Source organism: Solanum stenotomum, chromosome 3 (genome assembly GCF_019186545.1).
Source record: "Solanum stenotomum isolate F172 chromosome 3, ASM1918654v1, whole genome shotgun sequence".
Taxonomy (NCBI): Eukaryota; Viridiplantae; Streptophyta; class Magnoliopsida; order Solanales; family Solanaceae; genus Solanum; species Solanum stenotomum.
This window is the reverse complement of record NC_064284.1, coordinates 58176009-58200177: the sequence shown is the minus strand read 5'-3', so window position 1 is coordinate 58200177 and position 24169 is coordinate 58176009. Positions and strand designations below refer to the sequence as shown.

At 35.7% G+C, this 24169-nt stretch overlaps 1 protein-coding gene across 4 annotated transcripts; it reads right to left on the bottom strand.

Annotated features, from left to right (window-relative positions):
* Positions 1-4075: 4075 nt before the first annotated feature.
* LOC125859983 (OVARIAN TUMOR DOMAIN-containing deubiquitinating enzyme 7) lies at positions 4076-23916 on the bottom strand. Of its 4 annotated transcripts, none has more exons than XM_049539844.1 (12): positions 23741-23902; positions 23425-23531; positions 21782-21857; positions 19374-19523; positions 19157-19218; positions 17259-17343; positions 17006-17152; positions 16770-16890; positions 14826-14938; positions 14600-14697; positions 13497-13640; positions 4076-4214 (listed from the first exon to the last, which is right to left on the bottom strand). In XM_049539844.1, the coding sequence occupies exons 1-11, from the start codon at positions 23786-23788 to the stop codon at positions 13511-13513; spliced, it is 1137 nt and encodes a 378-aa protein (XP_049395801.1). In that variant the 5' UTR covers positions 23789-23902; the 3' UTR covers positions 4076-4214; positions 13497-13510. The 4 variants fall into 4 exon arrangements, with proteins under 4 accessions (XP_049395801.1, XP_049395800.1, XP_049395802.1 ...); XM_049539843.1 differs by lacking the exon at positions 4076-4214 and adding an exon at positions 8771-9098 and having other exon boundaries at positions 23741-23916; XM_049539845.1 differs by lacking the exon at positions 4076-4214 and adding an exon at positions 8771-9098 and having other exon boundaries at positions 14826-14929.
* Positions 23917-24169: the final 253 nt, after the last annotated feature.

Here is a 24169-nt window from a genome sequence, read left to right as displayed (position 1 = left end):
ATAAGCCAACACCTTGTTCCCGAGACCAAGACTTCTGTAAAAATATTCCAAGAGGACTACATCGGGAATTTCATGAGTTGGGCATTGAACCATCAGTGCTTTAAACCTTAGTCACGACTCAAGAATCCGTTCATCTTCCAATTGTTTGAAGGTTAGGATGCGATCCCTGAACATCATCACTTCTAACGGAGGAAAATCCATTTGTTCGCAATTACTGCCCGACATGCTCACCTCCTCTATTTCAAAGCACAAGCACACAAAACAAAACTAAAACTTAAGTAACTATCACTACAACTAACAAGAACAAAAAATCAACTTAACTAAAAATTCTCAACTAACACCACTCCCCGACAACGACGCCATTTTGATAATTAGATAACACTATCAAAGATACTTCATCCAATGCTAAGCATCAGCGATCGTTCAATAGTAATATAACCCAACTAGTGAGTTGGGGTCAAGTCTTAAGGGAGTGGTTTATACTCAAGAATCAATAGAAAAGTAAGAATATGCTCTAGTCAATCATAGTTAAAAACATTTACGAATAAAAGCATGGGTTTAAATTATAGGTGACACAAGTGTCAAATATCAATAGGAAATTTGTATGTATTATCAACTAAAACAACAAATATCACGAAAATACGAATATGGAGATGGGATTCCTTGGATGTGATTGGATTATGGGCTAAGGTAAATAATCAAGTAATTGCAATTAATAGTAAATAGCTACAAAATCGGTGGATTAGCTAGACTTTGGTGGGGGTAAACTTTCTCTCGAACAATTTACCCCGAATCAAATTGGTTTCTCTCGAACACCAATAAGCAGCAATGAAGCACAACCTTCGCTTTAGTCCATTCACCCCTCGAGCTAAATGTGTGGAAAAGGGTTTAGGATTCACTCTCTCGAGCTGAACCCATGACAACCCAATACCCACAGACCATCGATTCAATAATTTTGGTTTTAAAACTTCTCTCTTGAGTAAGCCAAAAAATACGAAGTTAAGATTGTATTTGCAACTACAACTCATTAAATTCAACCACAATTAGTGAACGAAATCACTTTTAAACAACAAATAAACTATCAATTAACAATACCCAACAGTTAAATCAACCCATAATCACACCCCAAGAATTAGGGTTTTAGCTAGACATAGTAAAAAGGTAAAAATCGTTACCAAATTGTGTTTTCATCAACTGGGTAGGATTGATATAGTCTTTACAAAGGTCTAAGATGAACAATCTTCAACACCCACTTCCAATTTCTTAGAAATGGAAATCTTCAAATCTTCAAAGCTAAGGAAAAATTGTCTCTCTATTCAGTTCTAAGCTCTAAACTTCAACAACTAAATAATAATATGATTCCACACAAAATCAGATATTAAGCTAAAAATTTAAACAAGTATTTATAGTTGTCAAAAAGTGTGTTGCGGAGGTTCAGTCGGTGCAGTTAGTCAGGATCACCGACCCAATCGGCGATCCGCCCTTTGGTCATTTTCATCGTCATTTTGCTTTTGCCTTCAACATCTTCAGGTTCTGTAACTTTGGGCGATATGGCACTACATCACAAAACCGTTCGGCGACTTTCCGACTGCTCCTTTCTTTCGCCGACTAGATTTTCTCCTTCAGGGCTTGGCACTCTGGAACATTAGGCGAGACCCTGGCAGTTTAGCGACTCGCCTAATGGGTTAGGAGATCCTCAGGCCTTCTTTACTTCGTTCTTTCAGCTGCTTTGTTCCTTTTTGCTCAATAATGTCCATGCTTTGTTCCTCAATCCAAATACCTGAAATTCAAGGATTTACATCAGTTATTGGTACAAAATATTCATTTGAGGACACCAAAATTATTCAAAAAAAAACCCTAAATGAGTTCAAGTCGTGGACTCATCAGGTACAAATAAATCATTGTGCGAAAGTATACTCGTAAGATATAAAGTACGGTTTATGCCTTGGGGCATAAAGAATTTTCACAAAAGTTCTGACATTATTAAATGGAGATATATTCTCCAGTGGTGGATGCAATGAGACTTGTTTCAGTGTGGCAACAAATAAAATACTTGAATATGTATAATGAATGATTATTATGTCTAACTAGACGATGAAAGATATGAAAATCCTTGAAGGATTTAAAAGATCTTAAAGAAATTCCATTGAGTATTCAATGATTATGAGATTGCTTAACACAGAGAAAGAATCTTTTCGATGGCATGAAAATGATTAGAAAATATCATGTATTAGCGCAATTAGTGTACTTACAAATTGTTGGTTATGCAAATGCTAGAAGATTATTTAATCTATATTATGAAAGTTATGTGAAAGGATTGTCATGTTATCATTCAAGTTATGCCAAGAAACTATCAAATCAAGTGACTCAACACATAGAAGATGTGTGGTTTTCTTTGAGAAGAAAAGGCGAGCTTCAATAAAATTGAAATGGTCAATCTCCAAGTCAGAAATGATTTGATTATGTAGATGCTTAATATTTATTTGATCTGCATAAAGCTCGATCGCAAATAAGCTATTTGGTTACATGTTGAGGCACAAAAATATCTTGACATTCAAAGAATGAAACACTAGTAACCACTTCTTCAAATCATGCAAAAATAATATTGATTTATGAAGTAAGTCGGGAGTGTGTTTGGTTGGAATCATGACCTATTCAAGAAATATGTGATTTTTCTTTGGAAATGAATATTCCAGCCACCATATACGAAAATAATATATAGCTCAAATGAAGGAAGGATACAATTAAAGGAGACCGGACAAAATATATTTCATCAAAAAAAAATTCTCACATGATCTTCTGTAAAATGGTGAGACAGACGTTCAATAGACCCATTCAAGTGATAATCTTGTAAATTTATGCACAAAGAATTGTCAACATCAATATTTGAGAAGTTGAGATATAAGATTGAAATGTATCGTCTTCGAGATATCAAGTAAAGTTTTTACCGGGGGAGAAAAATACGTGTTGTACTCTTTTCCTTGATCATGGTTTTGTCCCAATTGAATTTTCCTAGTAAGGTTTTAACGAGTCAACATTCAAAGTGTGTTAAACGATATGTGTACTTTTTTTCCTTCACTAGGATTTTTCTCATGAGATTTTTCCTAGTAAGGTTTTAACGAGACATATTATCTATTACATCAAAGGGGGAGTGTTAAAAAATAATATAGTATAGATGCTCACTACACCAACAAGTTACTCCCAGCAATTATCTACATTATCTTCCTCCATTATGAAGATAGCTTCCGCCTTTATGATCATTATTCTTGTAACCTTACACCTCCATAACCTCCTCCATTATATTCATGATTAATGTCATGCTTATGACTAACCTTTTGTATGTCTCTGTATTACACTATAAATAGAGGCATAAGGGTTCATATTGTATACACTTGAATACTTGGAAGGATAGAAAAGCTTTCATCTTCTATATTTCTTGTCTTATTTTGCTTGAGTTTTACAACAAACCTCTCTTTTTTTTCTACCTTTTATGTAGGGGTGTACAAAACCAAACCGAAAATGGAACCAAATCACATATTGAGTCAAATCTGGGGAAAAAAACCCAACTAGTGATTTGATTTGGTATTGAAAAAACCCCAGCTATACTTGGGTTGGTTTGATTTTAACTAAAAAATGTCAATCCGAGATCAAACCAACCCGGCATTATATATATAATTTTTAAAATTTATTTTATACATAAAGTATTTACTTTGATATAATTTCTAAATATTTCTTATATTTTTTCATAATTTTATATCTTAACATATTATTTCAAATTTTCTAGATTTAGAATTTTGAATGGTCCAATAAATGTTATAGTCCATAGATATTAGTAACTCTAATAAAGTTCAAATTGTCATGACCCAAAAATAGATGTGATGACACTTGTCTTTTCCCACCAAGACAACTCAGCCTCAACCCAACGAAAACAAAAAAAAAAGCAGAAAACAGTAAAACAAGAACAAGAGAAAGGCGGAAAACTCATTCATTCTAAACAATGTCTCAAAATCTGATTGTCACGTGTATAAGACACTAATGAAAATATAAAATTTGAAAGATAAATACAAGTCTCAGTCTTTGTCTCTCAAGTAGAACAAAGCTTAAAAGAAAAAGAAGGTTAACCAAGATAACAATAGCTACATCTGAAATCTTCAACGAGCCTCGACTGCCAAGAGAAGAAGAAGAAGAAGATCACACGGGTCCGACCTCGGAACCTACACAAGTAGAAGCAAGGGGTGAGTACCAACACACGGTACGCAACAAACAACTTACTAAACAAAGCAACTAGCTAGAAATTGAATACCCCTTATACTCCAATCGAACCTCCTCAAACTACAACCTGCATAGAAATCAGTCCAACCTAACAATTTTACAATATACGTCTCACAAGGCCCAATATACACATTTCAATAATCACAATTCAACAAATCAAATAGGTTAATCTCAATATCAAGTAGTTCAGTTACACGCAAAAGTACATAATCACAATTAACAAGTAAGTCATGCATATGCATCAAAAGCTTCAAGTCACAATAATCAATCTCTTGTCGAACCATTTCCCATCGGCTTTATATCAAATCACTAGCCGAAACCATTTTCCATCGGCTTTATATCAAATCACTAGCCAGATACATTTTCCATTAGCTTTACATCAAAAAATCACTTGCCGGAACCATTTTCATCAGCTTTACATCAAATCACTAGCCGAAATCATTTTCAATCGGTAAACACTTGCCAGAAATGACATGGGCATACAACACTTGCCGGCAAAGACCTCAACATCATAGCACTAGCCGGCAAATACTTCAGCATCGCAATATTTGTCGACAAAGACCTCGACATCATAACACTCACCGGCAAAGACTTCAGCATCACAACATTTGCCAGCAAAGACCTCAGCATCATAAATAATCACATGTCTCATCATGGTGTTCACAATCAATGCACACAAGCAATATAACACCACACGGAAGACACAACAATTTATACAACTCAAGTTTACATTCATGCTACCATTTCATCAATCAATCAACAAGGGTCATAATAAGACAATTCACATCATCATGTTCAAAACATAGCCCTTTTCATTTAAATCCATTTTTTATTCGTTTAGATGCATCAAGTGGACAATTTAAACCTTTCACCTCATCCCCACTTAAATAAGCAACGAAGGAAGCACACAAAGTCTACTAGAATACGAGGTTTAGGAAGTCACTTGCCTTAAATCAATCAATAATCACCCCAAGAGTTCAGTCTTCCCCTTTCGAATCACTTCTAAAGCCACACAATCTATAATAATCAAGTATTTACAATCACTCCTTGAAAACAACAATTACCACATCAATTATGTAGAGAATGAGTCAAACAACTCAAAACCCAATTTCAAAATAGACGTTTGAATCAGGAAAACGATACTTGAAAATGATGTTTAAGGCTTTAGGAACTGATTAGAGAAAACCATTTCGAAAAAGGGGTCAAAACCACTTCAAAATCACCATTTTACTAAGTTCTTGAAGATAACCCAAATTTCTCATTTCGGAAGTTTGATTTGAACACATAAATTCATAAATTATAATGGGTAATTGAAGATTTAGAGTTAAGAATCGTTACCCAAAAGTTTTTCCTCGAAAACATGGTTCAAATCGTCATCCCAAAGCTCCCAAAACTCAAAAATCCGATCCGAGCATCAGAACCCCAAATATTGAACAAGTCAACCCAAAGTCTAAAATTTCACAATTTCACAACTTAGGACCTCAAATCCTCAAAAAGACTCAGAATCAGAAACCAACAACTCTCACGGATCAGATTTCACCTTTCGGGACTGAGGAATCCCATTCCGACACTCGAAACTCCAAAGGACACCAAAAACCACTTTCTTAACAACTTAATCTTTCAATCTCAAAACTCGCCAAATTCTCAACTCTTAACTCAAAGTTCAAAACCAACTTTTCAAAACTCAAACATAGAAGACTCTGGGTCAATCACGGGAGGACAAAACGGTAAATTTCATGGAAAAACCAAAAATGACCAACCGGTCATTACACAAATCAAAATTAAATCAATACTAATGCTAACAAAACAATTAATTCAACACTAAAAATGACAATAATGTTGAATATTTGTTCTTTAGTTTTACATTGATTTAGACATTTAAAATACAAAATCTAATTCTATTATTTATTTAATGTTTAATCATGTAATTAGTACTTATTAGACTTATTTTAATATGATTTGATAGTAACCTTTGCTCATTGCCAGTTATCTTAATTTTAATTTGTAATCAATAATCGTGATTTATTATCATAATAACAATTCAAAATTTTGATCACTTGAATAATAGTAAACAAGTTCTATTTAAATTTTTATTTATACCAATCTATATTCCCATGATCTTTATACTATACTATTTTTTATTAGTACTGATATGCATAATTTATAGTATGTTTGCATGATTTATAATGTATTTTTTGTTCGTCAGTGCTTAGAAAGCTTATCTATCCAGTGTTCCCTCCTTAAACGAATTAGAGTCCTTATTGTCAGAAGCAAACCCAAGATTTGAAGACTTTAGGTGTATCAATATTATCTTAATTTAGGCGATGCATCAATATTATCTTTGAATCCTAGTCTCGCAGGCGATTCCTCTGACATGTATCAAAAACACAAGGACATTCATATGTTCCTCATGGGTACACTATTAATCATATTCTAATTTCCGAAGTTAATGAATGCAAGTGCACAACTTTGCATGTAGGTCCGCCTCTAACAGCACCCCAGTGAAGAGGTGGGAGATGTTGGATGTAACAGGCACGAGGAGAGGTAGGGGTTGGCCAAAAAAACATTGAAGAAAAGTGATTAAACAAGACATGTCAGATTACCAAGAACATGACCTTAGATGGAAAGATGTGGAGGTCACATTTAGGATAGAAGATTAGTAAGTAGTGGATTGTTGCCCTACTTTCAAGGGTTCAAGCTCGTTGGTATATGTTATTGTACTAGCTGTATTCTTATGTATTATTGGTTTTCAATTTTTTAAATATGCCAAATCAATACCCAAACTAATAAGATATTTTAATCGATTTTCGATTTATCAATTTTGGTCCTTAATGGACCAATTTTTTATTTAACCAATAAGAAATGCTTATAAAATAAATATATGGCTTGTCCAATAATTTGACACAACAAGATAAAGTAACTTTACAGAACGCTCATAAAATAGAAACAATAATAACTAACATGAAAAAAACTATACAGGTGCAACACAAAGAGAAATTAAGAGGAATAAGGTCTTTACTTTAAGTTTTGACCCTTTGTATAATGTGAAGTTGTGAACTCAAATCCATTGTGAAGTGTGAATTGAAGGTTAAAGGGAAAAGGGAGTAACTAGTATTGTACGGAGACTAATATTTAATATTTGTGTAGAGATAAAGTAGTAAATTACTACATCTTAATGAGTTGCAAGTTTACCCACTATTAAAAATCAAAACCAAACTGATAATCAGATAATTTTATTACAAAACTATTAAAACCCCGTTAACCTATTAACCCAATAAACCAAGGGAAATTAAGCGGATAATTAAACATATACTACTTAATTAGCTAACATAGCTATAATTTAAAGTAATTACCACTCGCAACCTCTTTTTAGCTATAATTATGTGTGCCTCTCTCTTCTCTCCTCTCTTATACATATACATATACAATTAAACGACAAATATACAAATACAATTCACCTCTCTCCACTCTCTTCCCTCTCTCGCTCGCCACTCTCCTTCCTCTCCCAATCTCGCTCGCCAGATATACAAATACATATGTATACCAATTACATATATACAGTTATCTAAACATATATACAAATAAAATTCACCTCTCTCCACTCTCTACCCTCTCTCGCTCGCTTCTCTCCTCCCTCTCCTAATCTCGCCGCCTCTCTCCTCCCTCTAACATGTATCTACGAATCGTAATTGACAAACTATAGCTATGGAGCCAAAGCAAGTTATTTTTAGTGGCTATTTGCGAAATTTTCCCATAAACCAATAGCAATAAGCCAATAGCATTTTTTTCGATTCAATTTTTACACACCCCTAATTCTTATATTTTATCTGGAGTACACTACCTTAGCCCTAATAGCAAACTGTCTGGAGAGAACTACCTTAACCCGTTTTGACTCTGTTTTTATAGGTCTTTTTGAGCTCAACCCATATGGTCAACTCAACAAACAGGCCATAACCCATCCTGTAAAAATATCAAATAAGTTGGGTTAATTTTCCCACCCCTACTTTAAACCAATTATCGGATGACAAAAACACAATTGTAACTTAACTAAACCGGCCTTTAAATGACAAATTTGCTCGATGAAATAAGTTTTAGACAAAAGCTCAATAATGTTTAATATAAATCCTAGAGATTGGTGGATATTGGATGATACACAGTTGGAATAACTTCAACTTCACCAACAGCAATGCATGAAAGCAAAACGTAAACATAACAAAAGATTAGAAAAAATAAAAAAAAACTGATGCCATTCAAAAAGCTAACAATGCCACCAGTCAAAGGGAAAAATGGCAGTTCAGGCACAAACGAACGTTCACTTGCAATCAATTACATTTCTCTCATACTCGCCATATTTTATCTCAAGGAAATGCTTGGATTTGGCTGCGGTAAGTTAACTGTTCTCCAGAACGATTTCTCGCTTGTTCCATTTTTCACTTCTTACTCCAAACAACCAAAGGAACTAAGTAATTGAAAAAGGGCCGGAAACCAGATATTTTCGCAAGTTGCACCAGCCAATACCAAGGTACTCTTGAAAATGAATGGAAGTCATTCCTCACAAATCAATAATTAGTTGATTGAATTCCTCTTGGATTCTCACTCCATGTTCTCACTTCCAATGAATCAAGTCCTTGGAGGGTCACAAAGTACTGTAAGATCTGATGGTCCTCCAAAACAGTATATGGAATAATCAGCGACTAAGAAATATCAAATACGGTACTTTGGGAAGTCAAGCCTCCAGAAATCATGTTTTTGAGCCAGCCACAGGGAAGTTGTGACATCTCATCCATATTATAAAGCAGAGGAGAAAATGGTATGAACATGAAAATCTACATGGTATTATTTGTTTGAAAACAGTGAGTACAAGCCTGAAACATCCAATGAACAAGATTACTAAACTAGCTAAAATATTGATAGGACCATTAGGATGAAAGAAATATATACTAGCACTTGCTTAATCTTAAGCACTTTTTCAACTAAAACTAACAGTTTCAAAAGAAAACTTATGCTATCAGTTTCAGTCTGCACCTGTGACGGTAACATTTATTTTATTCTCCTGTTTCACAAATAAAACCATTGAGCGAAGCTCAGGTAAAAGAGTAAACATTAAGGGACCGATTGGTTACTGTATAAGAGTCCATTTTATTCATGTATAAAAAGTTGTATTAGTTTTACTATGTTTGGTAGAAGTTTTTTATTAGGTAGAAAAGTCAACAAAACTTATACCATGTTTGGTTGGTATGATTCTAAAAGTTGTATAAAAGTTATTCATGTATTAATTTTATACGGTTTTTGGTTACGTTCTTTGTAGTCCTACATAATTAATACCAACATAACTTATGAGGAAATCTATGTACAAGTTATGCAGGGTGAAAGGTGGAATAAGTTATGCGGGTATTAGTTATACATGTATTAAAATAGTAAATTACATATTTACCGCTATTGATTTATTTTTATTTTTTTAAATTGAGAACTTAACCTGACTATATTCCATTCCTATTTTTTTTTTCTTTTTTTAACACACGAACAACCTTTATTTTTTTATTACATTTGGATACCAAATGTAAATATTTTATTAATATTACGAATTGGATGGTATATATTTTGATGGCGCATATGTTAATCATATATTAGCGTGATATATTATTAAATATATTTCACATATTTAATTAACATGTATTATTATTTTGTTTAGGACATGAATTTATATCTAATTCATATATTTGGTGTATTAAAAATGTATAAACAATATATACAATATATTGATAGAATATTTACTATAAATATTATAATGTATTGTAATCTCTACAAAATACCATCATAACTAATACCTACATAACTAATACCCGCATAACTAAATCCAACATAACTAAACCCTGTATAACTAATATCTGCATAACTAATACTTGCATAACTAATACCTACATAACTAAACCCTGCATAACTAATACCTGCATAACTAAACTCTACATAACTAATACCTGCATAACTCTAACCAGTAACCAAACATCCCCTAAGGGGTTGTTTGGTTGTTGGTTAGGAGGTGATTTATTCATGTATTAAATTATGCACAATTTATACCATGTTTGGTAGCATTCTTTTGCTATATATAAACTTCAACACACCAAAATACGGTGTTTGATTATCAATTTAGAATCCCGCATAACTAATATTCCCTCTATTTCAATTTGTTTGTCCTGTTTTGACTTGACAAAGAGTTTAAGAAAGTAAAGAGAACTTTTGAATTTTGTGGTCTTAAATTAAAGATATGTAGATCTTGTGACCTTAAACATGTCATGTGGAAAGTTGGAACTAAAAAGATGTCAAAAAAGGAAAGAGACATTCTTTTTTAAACAGACTCGTAAGGAAAGTAGGACAAACAAAGGGAGTATTATATAAGTTATGAGTGAATCTATGTATTATTTTATGCAGTATGGAAGATGGAATAACTAAACCTTGCAAACCCTACATAACTAATTCATATTTTACTATTACCTCATAACTCTAACTAGCAATCAAACGATCCCTAAGAATTGATGATTGCATTGACAACTTTTTTTTTTTTGAAACTGGTAACTTGACTACATTGACAACCTTGACAACGTTAGTATGTGAATCAACCCATTGTTAACTTTTTGACCTGAAATACGCTTACATTGCCTCTTTGGTAAACTTTGTTCTAATACAACAGCTGCTTAGGTACCAAGATGAAACGGAAGAAATGTTTCCGCATTTTTTTTCTCTTGATAACTGCAAAATCCCCGAGAAATGTTACCATTGTTTATTCATACCAAGACTATATCCTCATCATATTTCAATTATTATACTAAAAGGTATATAAATCTACTTTATGACAAAGAGGTTCAGTGTTGGATTAATAGATGAAGAGTGTCACAAAGGCTTAAAAGTAAGTTCTACATAGTGGTGGTTAGACCTACTTTGTTGTATGTGGCAGTGTTGGCCAATAAAGAATACACATGTTCAGAAGAAGGTAGCGGAGATGAGGATGCTCAGATGAATGTGTGGGTATACTAGGAGAGATAAAATTAGGAACGACATTATACGACAAGGTTGGAGTAACCTCCTGGGGGATAAGATGGGGGAAGTCAAACTGAGATGGTTCGAACACGTGAACGGGAGGAGCATAGATGCACCAGTGAGGAGGTATGAGAGGTTGGCTATAGTAGGTTTTAGGAGAGGTAGAGGTAGATCGAAAAAGAACAGGAGGGAGATTATTAGACATGACATGACACAGAACATCTTCAGCATAATGAAGACATGATCCTAGATAGGAAGATTTGGAGGTCGAGGATAAGGGTAGAAGGGTAATAGGTAGCTGAGCATTATAAGTATTAGTTAGTATATGCGTAGTATCTTATTCTCCTAATTTTCACTATTACCTGATGTTTCATTTGTTCTATTTATCTTGCTACTTTGCTGCCGGTTTTTTATCTTCCTATTGTGTTTTGATAACATTTGTTTTTAGATGAGAGTCTGTTGAAAACAGTCTCTCTACCCACAAAGGTAGGGGGTAAGGTATGCATATATCCTACCCTCCTCAAACCCCACTTGTAGGATTACAATAGGTATGTTGTTGTTGGACATATAGGAAGTACAAAGGGAATAATAAACAATGGATCCTCTTTAGTCCCTATGACGCCGTAAGTGTATAAAGACGGATATCATGGAATTTATGAAATTCGGAGAAAGAACGTTGAGACGACATTAGTATGGAGCACGAGGCAAGCAGAGCTTGCTGCAGTGCCAGCTTGATTGCTTGTCTTATTTACCGTTTTCTTAGCGAGTGTCCAAGCTCGTGGTCACAATGCCTCCTCCGCACAAGCCATCACTGAGCTGACCAATATGATGGATAGTTTTAAGTTTACTATTTGTAGTTCTCCAAAGACACAAACTTAGGGCTGGAGCAAAGAGCCACAAAGGAACCTGTCAGGAACAGTATAAAAAGGACAGACTGAATGATCAGTGCTGGCTTTTCTGCGGTTTCAGGCCCAATCCTTGGGACCTGAATGCACAAATTTCTTAAATGGAAAGGGTTTTCCTGGGCAAGAAACCAACCAACTTAACTTACAGTTTTCAAAGCTCAGGACTACAGCGACTTGCAACTTAACAATTTATGACTTCACCCCAGCAGCTGTGGGAAAGATGTTCCTAAAATATCCATGGGGAAGGAGCATACTATTTTTTAATATTCAGGACAGGAATACACTAAAACAGCATCACTATCATCAGCACAATTGTGCTGATGATAAGAAATGCATTGCCTTTATGCCACTGTTAACTAGGCCAATGTTGCAACATCTCGATGTACAAGGCTACAAGACAAAGCGTACCAATTAATACTACTGATCAATCAGAATCACTAAACTTAAGGCATCTATTCATATAAAAGCCTTCTCTTCCCCTGTCAACCCCACTCTTTTACCATCTCAAACTGTTCCATCACTTCTTAAGAACTTCCCTGTTCCTCACTCTCCTCTCATGAGATAAGGTACAAATATATTGAAAAAGGAGGGATTCTTATCCTTACAAGGACATGAAAAGACAGTCCCTTACATATAACAGGATTACCAAACATTTCCCATTTCTATTCTCTGTTTTTCTTGTTCCTTCAATCTGTCCATGTACACTCGAGCCCTCTCACCCAACTAGCAGTCATCAATATCTTCTTATTATCTCTTTAACTCCCTTCCCATTCAACCAGAAATTATCACCTCCTCCACCATATCTGTTTCCTTCCCTTGTCATGCCCCTACCTCTTCAACAAACCTTCCCCCCTCCCCCTATTTAGTCTAAGCACCCTCACTTTCCTTTTTTCTCTAACTTCCTTTCATGGCAGAAATATCCTTCCCAATTCTTTATCAGGTTTTCCTCTCCCCTCTTCTCCCTCCCCTTCAATATAGAGAAGCTCCCAATAACCATAGGTTAACACCACGATCTACTTTGAGTCCTCAGTTTTCCCATAGTTGTGCATTAATTAACCAACAGTATACAAGACGAGGTTGCATGATCCATGATATTTGCAAATAATGTTGTGCTAACTAACAAAACTAGCTAGGGAATCAACCAAAATTTGAACTATTAGGATAACCAGTGTTGCCTCACTTTTTGAAGCTATATGCCGCAAAAACCAAAATCCTGATCAGTGGCCGTAAAGATAAAAAGAATGAAAACGTGCAAGGACAGAACAAATTATAGCCAGAAAGTACCTCAAAAATACTGACTATATACAAAGCGCGCCCATGTCAGGTGGTCTTGCATCAGATTGTTTTGAAGTCGTAACATTGACAGGTGGAACTTTCTTTCCTTGCTTTTTGTCTCTCCGACCCTTTCCATAATCAATTGTATGGTTGCTGAAAAACATACCATTGCATGAGAAAATGAAGAGAATCAGAAATCCAAGTGGCCAGAACATTAAGCTAGTTAGGAAACAGAAGAGGCTGCAATTAAGTATTTTGACTTCAAACCCAACATTATATAGACGATTTTTTAATTTAATCCAAAAGAAAACAGTTGGAAAGATAGATACATGTCTCTTAGCTTTATAGCTATATTTTCATACTTGTGCTGTCAAACTTCATAATTGGAGAGCCCACAAATCCGCTAATATATCTTTTTTTTTTTATTTGCACCGGGTGTCCGAGTCTCTTTGAGCCCCGACTAATCCCGGGGATGCACAGGCCCTCGGCAAGGAGTTTCCCGCAAGTGCACCACGGTTAATTCAGGTTTTACCCAGTCCGATGGCCCTCAGAAATTGTTTGCACCTAGTGGGTTTCGAACTTGAGACCTTGAAAGGGCAAATCCGCTAAAATATCTTTAGCACAGAGGAGCGCAGTTTCCAAAATTTTCATATCGAAAGCTCTCCAATATATCCTTGTAGACTATTGCAAATACATTCTAGTGCAAATATATGCATAGTAGAAGAAGACAAACACATGCATAGAACAAGCAGAAAGCATCCCACAAGTTACAACAAGCTAACGGCATTGGCTGTAGAATAAAATTTACCGCAAAAAAGAATTATCAAAAGAAACCTCAAGATGAATAGCTTGAGTTTGCTGTATTTTTGGTGTAAACAGGATTTGGTGGAGGAGGTAGATAGCTTAGTGGATTTTAGAGCTCAATTGTAAAGTTTTTGCCCAGTTTCGGCTTTTGAAACTACCCCCTGTGGGGCTGTAAATCCCACCTCATCATGCTCTGCTGATGAGTTTTGACGTGAATATAAAGTTACCTTTATCAAAAGAAAAAAAAAAAGAAACCTCAACAACATTTAGGAATAAACAAAAACACAGGTGATTATTGACAACCATACACTGTAAAGCTAGTAGGATGTTTTCCAGCAACTGATCCACAGCAAGACTTGTATTTCTTCTTTGAACCACAGGGACAGGCCTTATTTCTTGGAATTTTCTATAGCATCAAACGATGATGAAGCTTTAATTATTTAAGTAACAAAATCCAAGTCAAGTTTCCAATTAGATACGTACTAAAGGAAAACAAATACATTTAAAGATACAAAAGGATTCAGGTTGTTTTACCTTTTCATCTTCCTGGGAGGTGTGTTCATCAGAAGCTCCTTTTACACTACAGTCAGAGGAACCTTTTTTACAAGGTGAGTCTCCAGATTTGATAGCATGCTCTCCTGGAGACCCTAAAAAGAATGAAAAGTATAAGAAGATAGTGCCGGTACAAAACAGTGAAAGCATAGTTGTATCAGTTCTCCCCATCCATGATAGACGCAATAGGAAGGTACTTCAAGTGTTTTTTTATCGGAATGTATCTTGCCTGTCAATTAATGGGCACAACCAAAAAATTATCACTTTTTCCTCTGGCTCTGTGACAAGATTCTGATAGCATTAAGTGGGTTTCATAACATTAAAGATGTTTCTTCCCAACTCAGCAAGCCGTATAATATTACTGGAGTAACTGGTGCATGGTAAGAGGTCAACTTTACAGAGCCGAGCTAAGACACATTCAAGCTCACTAAGCACCAAAGCATGAAGGATGGGTTTCCCAGAGTGAGAACAATTATCAAAGAGAACGTAGAAAAGAGTATCCACCTAACTACAAAGTTATGACAATAATGACAATTGACAAGTAGATGAAAAAGAATACTTCATCTTCATATCTAGCACCCAAGGTATTAAAAAATATATTGTCTCCTTCTACTATGCATTCAGGCAGCCCCAAAAAGGGGCTACTGTGCAGATGATTGCACGTCGAACATTACTGAGTGATGAGTGTATAGGAGAAAAAGCTATCTACCCAAGTCCCACATCCCTCACTATCTAAGATGGCACATTAGCTTCCCTGTAGACAGATTTCTCATAGCAGTTGGAAGATGTGGAAATATCTATCCAGTAATAGAGCCCCCCCCCCCACCCCCCCACCCCTTATTTGGCTTTTTCAATTAGGTCAAGAAAGTCAACTAGCAAAGCATAAAGTAAAATGAATGGTTCTCTATCTCCTATAAAGTAAAATTTTGACTACATGTTACATAGCTAAGTTGCTCGGACTCTTCACTTTCAGTGCCACACCCGTGTCGACACGATGTGGGTGTGGGATCCGTACCCGATCTTGGGTATTTTGACCAAAATTGACAGAGATATTCAGGACAGATACCTATGATTTCCGTAATCAAAACAAAAGCTAAGGTGAATTTAAAGAAAATGGAATACCTTGTATTGAGAAATTTCTATGCAAGTCCTTAACCTTTTATCTCCTTCTGGTTTTCTTCTCTCTATCAATATTTTCTCCTCGGAATAGTTTGTAAGTTCTCCACATAATGTCTTATAATTTGACATATAACTCTATTTTTAGCAGAATTCCCACACCCATATCCTTACTGGATCCATACACCCAAATCTTAAAATTCAGATTATGTAGGATCCGACCTCTAGATCCACACCTGTATAGGACACCTGCAGCCGAGTCCGAGCAACCTAGTTACATAGTACTGAAATCTGTCCATTTGTTTGAACTAGTTACTATCTAAAGAGCCAAACAAGTTCCTCTCTTGACCACAATTTTTAAAAGTTCCTTCTATTATTTCTAATCCTAAAGTTAAGCCCCGAGTATTACTCACATAGCTACAAAATCTATAAATTTAAACTAGATTAGTCAATTTGGATAAGATGACCAGGCATCAAAACTCAAAACCAATAGAAGTAGAAAAAAAGGGGAAAAGGAAGAATGTGTCACCAAAGATATTTCACTGTCAATCCTGATTCCTGGGCAAGCCACTACCATATGGACAGAAGTCTGTATTTTTCCAATAAAATTCATTAAAATTTGAACATCTACCAGGTTGACACGAGTATGTAAGTCATGTTGAATAACAAGCCTTCCTGTTTCTATTTTTCATGTGCTTGGGACACCCTGATGATTATGAAAATCAGACTTTACATTGATTGCAATCTCAGCGAGACGCAATATGCATAATTATTTTAAAAGCAAGTGGAAAAGAACTGACTGGCCATTACCTTGTGAAGTGCTTGCCAGAGAAGAAACGTTATCATTTGCATTTAACTGGTCCTCAGATCCTTGTTCTGCGATTAGAAATTCTATTGCAGCATCAACATCACCACCAATTTGTCGTAAAACCTAGAGAAGAACAGATAAATAAGAAACACATATCAAGTACAGAGATCTGTAGGTTTCTTTTAACGCTCAACAAGTTCGACTTCATCGACTAAGGAGAGAGCGATCGGCAAATAACCTGCACCACTTTTTGTTTGTTATCACACCCACTTCCAGCCATAACCATTTTGACTGATCCTACTTGAACCATATTCCGACTAGCGTCTCCCTTAGACTTGGCAGCAGCTATAGCTTCACGAGATTTTGCTGAAAGATCAGCATCAGCCTTTAAATAACTGAAGGTTATTAGAATTCTTGCATGAAATCCTAACTCATTGTTATTATATTGCTATTCCTATCACAAAAAAATAAAAAATTGAAATGCTGTAAACCTTGATAATAATTGGGCTAGCTGGTCCAGTGCAAGAATCTTCCCTTAGCCGGATGCTATTGTAATGCTCTCCGTCATGATAAGAACTGACAGTAAATAAGTAAGTCAGGCAGCAAATATGTGCAAAATATACAAAGGGCCTAACAAGTAATGGATGAAGGGGAAAAGAAGCACAGAAGAAATGCCAAAAGATGCTCCTTTTCAAGCCAAATAAGTGGCTCTTGCTTCAGTAGGCAACCAATTATCTCAGAGGATTATAGAGGACACCACTATAATCTAGCTGCGAATAATCAATAATTTATTAACAAATCAGAAGTGGAGGTTAACCTCCACATGATCTGAAAGAGTGCTTTGTTATTTAATGAAGATGGGCCAAAATAGTCAGTCAATCACAGTACAGTAAAAAGCTAGAGACGACAGACTCCCCATAATGGAGAAAGAAAGAGACATTAATGAAAAAAAAAAGAGAGAGACATTAATGTTGAGGAAAAAAAGGAGGGGGCCAAGCTTCTCATAAAACTTGAACTGTCTGCTATTTCAGAAGACCATGTCTATCCATATAGGATTTAAGTTTTGCCTTGGAACAAGAGAAAAGAAGGGGTATACTGAATAAAACCTCAAGTCTCTCAAAGAACCAACAAGATAGAATGTTCTGAACTTCACAACTACTTGAAAAGCAAAGCAAAATAACACAGATTAAGAAAAAGTAATTAAAAAAGTATTTTAAATGAGTTTCTTGTGTTTTCACCGATCCCCTTCCTGTAAGCAACATCAAGAAAAGAGGGGGAGAGACCGAGATGTCTATGCAGCAGGATCAAGTACTTAGAAAAATTACATCACGTTTCATGAACTTTTTCAGAATGCTTGTATGTAACAGCTAAAAGAGAATGATCTACATACACCTGTTTTTACTAGCGAAACATCTATTCTGCCTTCTACCCCAACCCCCAACGCCACTCCCACTCCCAGACAAACGAAGACTCTGAAGTGAAGAAATAAATAGCAAGTGTGACAACTAGGAGAGTGCTCATGGAGGAATAAGGTTGCAACACTCAACTGGGTCTTTGACAGAACAGAAGCTTCAAAAAAGAGGAGATAGAACTAGATATCAACCCTTCGGGGTGGCCCAGTGGTTTGGGCTTGGGACTTTCATGTTGGAGGTCTCAAGTTCGAAACCCCTTGCCAGCGAAAGAAAGGGGTTTGCCTTCTGGGTCGAGCTCGTCGCACCGGGCTTGCCTAGTGCGGGTTACCTCTCCTATGTGGTTTGCGAGCTATTGCATAGGAGCGGGGGTTTTACCCTGTGCGCACCCAAAGGGTAGCGGCTGCGGGTTTCCCTTGTCATCAAAAAAAAAAAAACTAGATATCAAGCATTGGGGCATATCGTGCATTAGCACTACAGAGAACTTGCTCATCCACCTTCATGAGATCCTCTTTTTTACTCTAGATGGATGTAGCTAAAAATACAAAATTAGACTGGTCCCAAGAGAAAGTAAACCAAGAGGAAGAATAAAATGACTTTTTAAGTTCAATAAAGTACCAGATTGTCTCCCATTATCCACTGAGTTTAGAAGGTTGTGATTGGTCCAAAGGGCAGGTCACAAACGGATTTCTCGGTTATCAAAAAAAAAAAAGTACCAGATTGTCTATTCCAATTTCCACATAGATGTCTTTTCTTCACCAACAGCTAAAATACTAAAATTCATCTCCCATAAATGCCAATTTTAAATGATGTAAGTGTATTAATGAAAATGAGTCGTATCAGTCCTCCAACAATTATATCCCAGCTAAGAAACATTCATGATATACAAACTAAAGAAATTCATGCAGTGGAGGGGCTCTAGACCATACAAAAGCATAAGCAAGTGAAAACTAAAATCTCATATTCCTTCCAACACTTACAGATGAAGCATCCGAGATTCACGGTTGTCAAAATTCTGTATGTACCAGCGAGGTGACATATGCTGTCCACAATGGATTTAAATAATCAGTCAATCAAAAATCCCTTGGACATCAGGTCAGTGCACTAGGAAGTGAGCAGCTTTGATGTTTAAAAAACTTGTTCTATATTATAAAAAGAACGCTTATCTGAGGGATAAAGTAGGGGAAGAAGACGTACTCGGTGAATGCATATATTGGTATGAGTAACAAGAGAAGCTGCTTGTAATTCCATATGTCCAGCCCAAGTGCCATCCTTCTCCATGGACTCACAATATTCATCAAATGGTACATCATCTTCAATAAAAGGCTCAAATGTATCACGGTTATTCTGTTAAATATAGATCAACTATTAGTTTACCTTAAAAATTGTTTTGGTGTTCTAAGTACTAGAGTACATGACATACAACAGATAAAAAAAGGCAGCCGGTGCACAAAGCATCCCACGTTAGCAGGGTCCACGAAAGGGACACAATCCAAGAGGTGTGATGTAAACAGACTACCCTAATGCAAGCATTAGTGACTGCTTCCACGGCTCGAACCCATGACCTATAGGTCATACGGAGACAACTTTACGTTGCTCCAAGGCTCCTCTTCATGACGCGTAACAGCAAATGTAGGAATCAAAAATAAAGACAAAAGTTCATCATGTGACATCGGTAATCATATTTTTAAACTTCACCCACTCAAGCATCAATAACAAACAACAACAACATACCCAGTATAGTTCCACAAGTAGGATTTGATGAGGGTAGAGTGTATGCAATGAGGGTAGAGTTTATGCGGACCTTACCTCTACCTTGTCAGGTAGAGAGGTTGTTTCCAAAATACCCTCGGCTCAAAGAGAAATCACATCCATAACATCACAAAATACAGGATATTCTTAAAGAATGCATGTGTTTCCTCAATCAGCTCAAAAAATCTATGTTATTTTCAATCTATTCCAGCTTTGCTATTAGTAAGAATTGTGACAAATATTCATACCTAAAACAGGTTGCAATAAAGTTTATTAGCAATTATGTCTACACATTTCTAAATCAAAAGAGCCAGCTGAAAAAAAGTGATATAGATACCAAATATCTAATAACAACACGGTATAGTCCCAAAAAAGGTATGGGAGGGTAGAGTGTACGCAGACCTGATACCACCCTTCTAAAAATAATAATAATATTAATAATAATTTTGCAATAGAAGTTGAAACAGAAGAAATGGCTCCAAAACACTGTCACCAGAGATTCTACCACCCTTCTCAACCCACCCTGCACATTAGTCACAGGATAGATCTACTGTATATATCAAAATAAAAAAATAATGCCACAAGGATGGCTCAGTTCTTCCTGGACAGACTGTGGTATCTGTCAGAGTACAATATAGATAAGACTGACGGAGGTAGCGACTTTGGTGACAAATAATGGGATATAAGCTCAAATAAGAGAACAAAGGTAGCCCCTTTAGAAGGAAAAAAGAAAAGGGAGTAAAATTCAATAGCCGTGGATGCTACTTCTTGCCTTGTCAAAATGGAATTACGCCTCAGTAGAATTGCAATTGATCCCATCAAAGTTAGACTCTCAACACAATTAAATATCATGACCTTGCATAATGTTTACACAAAATCATATATCATATCAATCATTTGTGCCTCAGAAACAAACTAGTTGGAATTAATTATATGAACCCTCTGAATACGTCCTCAATCCTCAACTAATTTAGGAGTTTTTGTTTGTTTTTTTTTTTTTTTGATGACAAGGGAAACCCGCAGCCGCTCCCATACAATAGCTCGCAAACCACATAGGAGAGGTAACCCGCTCTAGGCAAGCCTGGTGCGACGAGCTCAACCCAAAAGGCAAACCCCTTGCTTTCGCTGGCAAGGGGTTTCGAACTTGAGACCTCCAACATGGAAGTCCCAAGCTCAAACCACTGGGCCACCCCAACATTTTGTTTGTTTTAATTAAGGGTTTAGAGTATGTTAATAGACTTAAAAAGTGTATCACTTGTGAACAACATTTTAAGCTATATAGTCTGGATAGGAATGTGGAGATCATATCTGATACAGATACCACAGAAAAATGAGGACCTTTTGAGAATAAAACTGGATCGCTCTCCTTATAATATTTTTTTAAGCCTAAATCACCTTATTCTTTGGAATCCAAAAAACAGACAGCTTCAACCTTGCTCCTACCCTTTCTCTTTCGGGATCTGATATGAAACCCTGGGTAGTAACTGTAAACTTTCATGTGTCTGAATCCCTAGTTCAGTCTGATTTTTAGACCTTCTAATCCCTCCTACTATTTATCACAAGCATTCCAGGCTTTCCTTTTCTTTGTTTATCTTTCTGATTTTGCTAATTATTCAGTAATCCCTCCAAAATTTTATTTTGACCCCGATATCCCTCTTCTACCTAATTTTTTTCACGCAACAGGATACTCACAACCATAATATAAATGACACCAACATGATAGGTACAGAATTACTATTTCTAGGCATATCCTGAGTGCAACATGCCTTGAATGGACAAGAATGCATGGGAATAATTCCATCTCACTTGATAGTATGTTGAAGCAAAATAAAGTCTTCTAAAGAAACACGTACCCTGATAAATTTTACAGTCATAGCTCGATATTTCTCATGCTCCTCCTCATTGCCTTCCAACTGATCACCTAATGCCCTGCATAAGCACAATGATTTGTTTAGCCTTTATTCCAGCTACAGTTACTATAACATGTATCATGAAAATTCCAAGAAATAACTGGGTATTCAATAATCAATACATTACTTTGATACATTCAGATGATGAACTCACAAGAAGAAGAATCAACTCTGAACTTCAAGAAATGAATGAAAATGATGGACCTCTAGTTCAACAAAACATCATGCTTTTCAACAAGCTCTCACTAAGAAATCACCAGAATCTAGGTGGGTGATATTTTCCAAGCTTAGCATCCAAGGGTGTGGCCTAGTAGTCAATGAAGTGGTTGATAACCCTGAGGTCTAATTTCAAAAACTTAGTGGAGACAAAAAAACTAGTTGATTCTTCTCATCTGTCCTAGCCTTGATGGACTTACCTGGTACCTGTTGGTGGTGGTAGGTAGTAGGTATCCCGTGGAATTAGTCGAGGTGCGCAAAAGCTGGCCCGGATGCCACGGTCATAAGAAAAAAATATTATCCAAGCTTACAAGATGAGAAAAAAAGAGAAGGAAGAGCAAAAAATACTAACTCTAATTGTTCCCAATGATTAATGCAGTATCATAGAATATAACAGGAGTAGGATCTCTTAAGAGATTCCAATCATTCAAACAACAATTTCAAATCCCTATATGTTTGCAAGAACCAATGGTAGATAATGGGAAGATTGAAAAATATAAAAGAAAACTGGGTATGCCTCAATGTTTTTTCAACTGCTCCAATAAAATCTGGCTTTACTGGACCTCTGAAGTAGATCTATCATTCAAGATAGAGAGCAGCATGTCCTGATCAAGGCTAACTACCTCAACAACCCTCCAATACGTCTACCATTGTCTATGCTAAAGTCTATGCTAAATGCACAGAGGAACAAAGAAGGGAGCTTTGGCAAGATCTTAAAGAAAGAGCCAATAACATTCAAGGAGCTTGGGGACCAATTGGTGATTTTAAGGTTATTACTTCCAGTGATGAAAAAAAGGAGAAAAAGTTATAGACCGGAAGAAAATCTATACTTCATAGAATGCCTCAATGATAGTGGTCTTCAAGATGTAGGATACACAGGTTCTCCTTATACTTGGTGTGACATCAGAGACCCTCCCATCACCATTTGAAAGAGTTAGACAGACTTGTTTATAACAGTGCTTAGACTAATCCAATTTCCAACACATCACTTACTCGTCCAGAGCCTGTCCTGATCATGCTCATCTACTTGTCAAAATAAGCAATGAGATCGCCTCTCACATAAGATATTTCAAATTTCTTAATATCTAAATTGAATACCAAAATTATCTTCAACTCCTTTACTACTATCCCCATTCAAGTGAAAAAACTTATGAACATGGATAGATGGAACCTTCACTCATTTATAACAAGCCAAACCAGCATATTTTTATGATCCACCAAGAGCTCTTTGTAAGTTTTGTATTTTAAGTTAGGGACTAACATCAGAAGTCTCTTTACGAAGTTTGATATACCAAACTCAAGATGTAACTTTTTACACATGCAATGATCAACCAATATGTAGAAAAAGGGAAATCTTACTAAGCACAAACCTGAAGAAACAATTTCCATCTGCCGTCACTTGTATAATCTTTAAGCCCAATGCATCAAGCTGAGCTCGAAATTCAGAAATATCAGTCTGCTTTCCGTGCTTTTTAGCCTGTCGCATACAGTAACATACACAAAACAGCACATAGACTGAATATTGATAACAAACAAACACACTCAAAATTTGTGAAGTAAAATCTACTCCTATTAAGCTAAGTTTGCAAGAAAAATCATACACACCAAGTAATCAACAATGAATTTTTGCAATACCAAACAAATTGAAAACAGTTATACGAATTTGAGGTAATCCAAAATACATACATGAGATTGTTTGTTAGGTTTGGATTTTTGATGCTTCGTTTTAGCCATCTCGTCGATTGGTTATTTATCAGTTGGTCTGTCAAACGCAGACCGGCGACTGGTGTTGTCTTACGGTCTATCTTTTATCCTCCACGGAAAATTGCACACTTCTCGAAAAACCTCTACAGAAAACAAAATTAAACTATTTAAAAAAAAAATTAAAAGTTTTAAGTTTGAAAAAATGTTTTTGACCTCTTTTTTTATTTTTTCAAGAAAATTCACTAGATAGTCCTTGTTTAATTTTTTATACTTTTTAAAATGAAGAAGTTATTTTTCCGTTTCAATTTATTTGACATATTTTTATTTGATATCAAATTTTAGTTTATTTATTTTTAAAAAAAATTATAATTTTGAACTAGGGTTGTTACTGAGTTGTAATAATTTGGTATA